Source organism: Phalaenopsis equestris, unplaced genomic scaffold, assembly GCF_001263595.1.
Source record: "Phalaenopsis equestris unplaced genomic scaffold, ASM126359v1 Scaffold203418, whole genome shotgun sequence".
NCBI classification, from domain to species: domain Eukaryota; kingdom Viridiplantae; phylum Streptophyta; class Magnoliopsida; order Asparagales; family Orchidaceae; genus Phalaenopsis; species Phalaenopsis equestris.
Window position 1 is genome coordinate 3,222 of NW_018223046.1, and position 6,675 is coordinate 9,896.

Here is a 6,675-nt window from a genome sequence, read left to right on the forward strand (position 1 = left end):
TCCACTTCAACCATCCAACTTAAATTCTACAAATAACATTTCCATTCATATCATCATTGCTTTGAACAATAGACTCAAGATATCTAAAATGTTCACTCATGTTAATGACTTCATGATTCATTATTATAACACCGCAACTAGATCTAGTATTATTAAAATTATATTCCACGTATTAGATGTTAGATCTGCTTGAAGGTTAATCTCTATATATCAAAGTTTTTCCTGTACCAAAAGATAATCTTATCAACAATAAGTATATCATCAGTGAAAACCATACACCTAAATACATCCTCCTATAATTGTCTAGTAAGAACATTCATAACTAAAATAAAATGTTATGGGCTTAAAGTCAATTCCTGATGTAATCCAATTGAAATAAGAAAATACTTTGTCAATCCTCCTTTTTTCTTGAGAATATTGCACTAGCAAAATAATAATAATAATAATAATAATAATAATAACAAAAAAAACGGTAACTTATAAATTAGATTTCAGTGAAAAAATTTTGCCACATTTAAAAAAAAACGCTTGGATTAAAAATTTAAAAAGATATATCAAGTGTAAATAATTGGCTATGTAATGCATTGTAATTCTTCTTTTGTCCTCTAAATGACGTACAAACTACAAACTCCTTCAAGAAATGTAAATATCTTAATTAACATAAGTACTTAAAACCGTGGGAATAAAAAAAAAAGTTTAAAAACTAAGTGCTAATAACATTTAGCTAATTAACTCTTTCCACGCCAAGTCTTAAAAGGGTGTTAGATAAAGCAGCCTCCTCAAATGTTGCATCATTATCATAAAATAATTTGGGAGAGTTGGGAACTATGAAATGGAAACTCTGAGATTCTTCTTCCTCCAGCAAAGTTGAACAGAAAGACCATAACAACTGCATAAAAATAAAAAGCATAAATTTATAAATGAAAAACATTATTATTATTATGAGAAATTTATATACGTAGCATGCAGTTCTTATGTATTTACCTGTCTCACACCAAAACATTCGAAGTTTCATCCTAGCAATAATGGTGTCAAAAATTGACCCGATACGTCGACTAAACCCAAACCCGACTCAAATAATCCGAGTTTGAGTTGATTTTAATAATTTCTAAGCCAGGTTCAACATAAAAAATCTAACATGTTTATTTTTTCGAGTAAATTTAGGGTTAACCCGCCAACCTGAAATTGACTCGAATGACCCAATTTTACCATGAATAGTTGCTATTTTTATGTTAAACATGTTATATAGATCATATACGGGTTGACAGGTTGATGGAGGGTTAGGTTCGGGTTAGGATTTTCGACAGATAAAATATTCGGGTCATCGGGCCAGTTTCAGGTAAACCCAAACCCGCCCCTAATAGGACTTTGGTGCTTTCCTATGCATGAAAATGTGTATTTCACTTTTAATAAGTGATAGTAGTTTTATTTTCATGTGATATTAACGATTAGAGTGCTATGTGTTTAAATATGAAACTTTTGGCGTGAGAGAAGTAAATGCATAAGAATTGTGTGTTATGTATGTAAATGCCTTTATTATTAATTATTTGCTGGGAGACTTTACCTTTGTTGGATCAGTTTTAAGGAAGCTCCTCCGCACTCTCTGGCTATTAGGAAGGCATATTCCTACTCGGCAAATGAGCTTTTCGTCTGTAGGCTCTTCAGGAAGAGGGGGATAACCTGGTTTTGTTATCACTGCAGAACTGATTTCCTTAGGTTGTGCTACTTCATTTTCTATTGAAAAAACACAAATTTGGAAATCATCAAATTGCTTATTATAAAGTAAATTTCTTCAAAATAAATTTATGTTAGCCAACCAAAATAAAAAATAATAACAAAAAATTGCAGTATAGTATGTCAAAAATTGATCATGACAAGTCAACTCAACCTGAACTAAACTAAAAAAATTAAGGTTCATGTAGCACAAATAAATTTTGTGTTATGTCTGGGTTATGAATCCTAATACGTTTGTTTTTTGGGTTGGATTTGGGTTGATCAACAGCCCGAAAATAACCTAAAATTGTCTGCTAGTTTAACCTTGACTCAAAATCAATATGCCAACCCGAAATTGACTCGAGATTGACTTCAAATCAACCCAAATTTGATCTGAATAACAATTGTGTGCTATGTTTAATAGGTTATATGGGCGGGTTCGAGTCGGTGGGTTGAATGTTGATTCATTTTAAACATTATGACTCGTTTAATTCGTGGTTGGGTTAGGGTCAAATAGTTTTGGGTCGATTCAAGAATTTTTGGATTAGAATAGAACCCAATGCGCAAACTTAATTTGACACTCCCAGTTCTTAGCTAAGTTTTACTAGATAGTTGTGGAACTTTAGCTAGTTAAAAAAATTGGCAGAAGCATCACTCGACGAAAAAAAACTAAGGATAAAAATAAATTCTATTGGGTTAAAATTGCCAATGAGAAAAAAACAAGCTAGAAATAAAATAAATTGGGATATTACGAATTGTCACATAAAATTTCATTAAAAGAAACAATAACATGCATATTTTTAGCAAACCTATTTGGTCAGATGAAACATTATCATCTTTTCTTTGTAAGCTCTCAGCAAGATACTGCTTTGGACTTCTATCATAAAACATCATCAAATCCTGAATAAAAGAAGGTGATCATTTTTTAATACAACTGATATGTTGTGAAACACTTTTTCATGTAAATAAAATTTGAGGATTTATAAATCATAAATTTTCAAAAATAGTCCAACAATTCAGTTTAGTTAAGTTAAAACAGATGGAGTAAAATCCAATTAATTTTAAAATAGTTGTAAATAACTAAGAATTACATCAAATACTATAAAAAAACAAAAAAATGAACTAATTTTCATAAAATCTTATTTATTATATTTAATTTTTTGAGGTAAAAATCAGCTAAAATTTAAGTTTACCTCTAATAAGCTCTCTGGTTGCTTCATTTCATGGCAAACATATATTTTTGCACCTGTTATGGGATCAATGACCATAATTACAGGCAATGTCGTCACCTTGTAAAAACAACATACTTTTTTTCCCTCAATGTCTTCGTGATAAGTCTAAATAGTAACATTGTGCAAATAAAAGAATTAGTATAATATATTTTAGTCTAAAAAATGTTAATATTATGATAAAAAACTTTTAAAATACTTTTTTGTCCAAAACTTATGGTAGCTTGCTACAAAAAACAATACAATTACATACCTCCCAAAATACAAAATGTGAACTCAATTGCTCTTGAAGGGTGGCATTTGACCATGGTTCTCTCTTTAGCTGCACAATGCGACAGTTAAAATAATGCATATTTGTAAAGAAAAATTAACATATATACCACACAATTCTAACAATCTAAACTTCTATATTTACATTCAACACACCACACATCTGTGTCATCAATCTATGCATACAAAAATACATCTCACTTTTAGAAAGTTAGCAATAACAATATTTTGGATTTGATGTGACAGATTCGAGTATTATGCGTGTAAACATAAAGTGTTAGAAATGAAAATACCTGAAATTTTTTTGTAACATTAAAAATTAAAAAAGAGATATCACTAGTTTTTATGATGACTACCACATGCGAGTTAAACTGCTTTCTTTGTTGCACATGTACTAATAACCATTTATCATGACTGGAAGCCTGTACCTTTGCCTGCATATAAAACAATACATATTATTTGAAAAAAATAATATTTGTGTAATAGTTTATTTACCTCAAAAAAGCAACCATAGAACATTAAGTGTATTGCAGGTAAATTTGTTTCATGAAATTCTTCTTCTTCTTCTTTCCAATCAGAATCTTCATCAGTTCCAGCATTAGATTCTAACCTGCAATCACTTAAGGTAAACATAACATTTTAAAAAGAAGAAGAATAGAAATTTAATTAATAATTTCATGCACTAATTGTTTAAGTGGCTGAACATAAATAAATAAAATAAAAAAACATCTAATTGCTTCAAATCTAATTTTGAGATAAAATCCACTCATTTTCTATAATTAATTACTAATTTTAAAATTCAACTTATCATTTATAACTATTATTTATGTAATAACAAATCAGATGCCGCTTGCAAGCAAGTAAAATGAATTGCTAAGCCACAACAGAGGAAAAAAAACTACAATTACTCATTAACTAAACATTTCATAATTGTCCAAATTAACAAATTATTAAGCAAAACGGGATGATGGAGAGAATAATGCAAGCAATCATATTAACTAAAAGAAAAAGTCAATTACCAGAGAGACACACACCTTATGACAGATTAAACTAAAAATATTGTACACATTATTGAATAAAACTGTAAATTAGAAACTCTTCATTTATACAAAAATTCAAACATATACATTCAACATGTAATAGGCTACATGACCAACAAACAGTAATTCAAATTTTTACTTCATAGCCATAATCAAATAATTTGTTTACATTCACACCAAAATATAAGAAAGAAATCAACAAAGTGAGATAACTAAACCTAAGATGTAATTTTCATACATCTAAACAAAGCTATAGAATTAAAAGAGAATCTTACAAAATAATCTTCATTTAACCTAAGAGAAATAAGCAAAATAAAACATTAAAGCATTGAAACATATCAACATGCGTATAAAATTCGGAACCATCACTATAATTATAGATTTAAAAGAAAAAAAAATGTTCTCTTACTAAAACATTAAATGGTTGATCATCGCTTTCATTAATTTAGTTTCAATAACATACCTATTCTCGTTATCATCATGTTCTTGAAATTCACCAACCTCATTTTCATCCTCTGAGCCCCAACCCCTATATATACTTTAAGAACCATGCAAAAAAAAAAAAGAAAAAAAAAGAGGGATTTATATGTCAATTGCTCAAAATATTAAATAAGAAATAATAACAATCTAAATGTAAAAATTTACATTTAAGCCACCCAAAATCTTCAAGGAATGGGTGACGGAGGGTAGTTGCAATAAAAAAAAAGAAAGTTTTGGATGGTTGAATGTTAGTTTTTTAAATTGGGCAGTTAAAATGTTATACTTAAAATATTATATGATTGGTAAATAAAAATATAAAAATATTGTAATGAATTAAGTCTGAAATCTATATATATAATTATAATAAGAATAAAAAAAATAATAATAATAAATTTCACTTACGGATGGTGGACAATGACATCAAAATCATGACGCGCTGGGTCATTATCAATGTCATTTTCATCTTCTGAGCCCCAACCACTACAAATAAAATTTATAAAAATATATTTAAATATTTCAGAGCTTACCAAAAAAGCAAATACTAAAATAATTTGAAGATAAAATCAAAATAACTTACGTTGGTGTAATGTCAGTAAATAATAAATTGGAATGAGGATTAGATTGCGATGTTGTTGCTTCTCCAAGAGAATCATCACGGTCAAAAAATAATTCAATAGCAGCATGAATATTCCATCTTGCATCCTACAGAAGATAATTATATAACATATTTATCACTATTCATTGCATGATAATAATAACTTTTTTAATAATATAAATTTGCATTAGTACAAATAATCTATGAACCTTGAGGATGTTCGCAGCAGAATCCCTACAATTGCTCATTGTGATTTCAAGAAATGTGGAGACAAGTTCCTGCTTGTTGCCCATAGCAAAGTGCATCCAAAAAGTAAAAATGAAATATAAATTAATTTTTATGATATCTGACAATATTTAAATGAGTAAAAATAATTTATTAAGTATATTTTTCATATGTTTTTTTTTGTTGCTATAAATAAATTAATGTTTTTTGAAACCTCTCAAAATAATTTTTATGTATTTTGAGTATTTTTAAAACCAATTATATCCTAATCAAAATATGTCAAATATGTATATTTTTTTGGAGTTCAAAACAAAAATAAAAAAATATATATATCAAAAATAAAAATGATCCCCAGAAGGGCCCCTGATATAATATTTGATTGTATATAACCTCATTATGGCTTTCTTTCAAGATTTTGTCTCTAATTCAATCTTAGGCGGTGTTTGGCTTTAGAACCGTCTCTCATTTATATTTATTAAATCTGTGTTAATTGTCTGCCTCTGAAGCGTATCAAAATAAGACAAACCCTAAACCCTAAATACAATACAAATTACTCTACTTTGCAGGATTTTAAACTATAAATCAAGAATAAAATCACGTAAAACTTACCTGCTCCTCCATTGAGTAAACGCTGATCAGAGCAGAGGCCAAGGAAGATTAAGATAAAATAACTCTCTCTAGCCAACCCAAGGTTCAGGTTTGTTTGAACTTCTTGAAAGCAGAGCGTTGAATGGAAGGCGTGTTGAGTGCTTTTATAACCGCACCGGCCGCAAGCATGAAAGGATATGGGAGTTTTCGAGCAAAAACCGTGCGGGTCTGCTTTTTCAGCCACGATCCATCCCGCGTTTCCCTCTGCTTCTCCGCTTCCTTGAGAGCAAAGCACGTTGCCGCTTCCGTGGGGCAACTTCCAGCAGCCGTCTGTTAATTCTATTGCTGGACTCTTGTGGACATGAGCATAAATAATGAATTATATGCCTATATATAGCAGCACAAAAAAAAAAAAAACAAAATATTTTAAATTCTCCTTCAAATATTAAGATTCATGGTAAAACCCCAACCCATATTACTCATTTTATTCAAAAAAAATAACCTATGGTCTGTATATAATTCTCCCAATATATAT

The 6,675-nt window shown here is 29.2% G+C and overlaps 1 protein-coding gene across 1 annotated transcript; it reads right to left on the minus strand.

Moving 5' to 3' along the window:
- Positions 1-575: 575 nt before the first annotated feature.
- LOC110036183 (plant UBX domain-containing protein 7-like) lies at positions 576-6,474 on the minus strand. Its single transcript, XM_020740573.1, has 12 exons — positions 6,162-6,474; positions 5,537-5,605; positions 5,310-5,434; positions 5,135-5,212; positions 4,716-4,790; positions 3,708-3,822; positions 3,569-3,646; positions 3,196-3,264; positions 2,907-3,050; positions 2,523-2,613; positions 1,565-1,734; positions 576-889 (listed from the first exon to the last, which is right to left on the minus strand). Exons 1-12 carry the CDS (start codon positions 6,171-6,173, stop codon positions 725-727), a joined length of 1,191 nt encoding a protein of 396 aa, XP_020596232.1. The 5' UTR covers positions 6,174-6,474; the 3' UTR covers positions 576-724.
- Between the last annotated feature and the right edge of the window lie 201 nt (positions 6,475-6,675).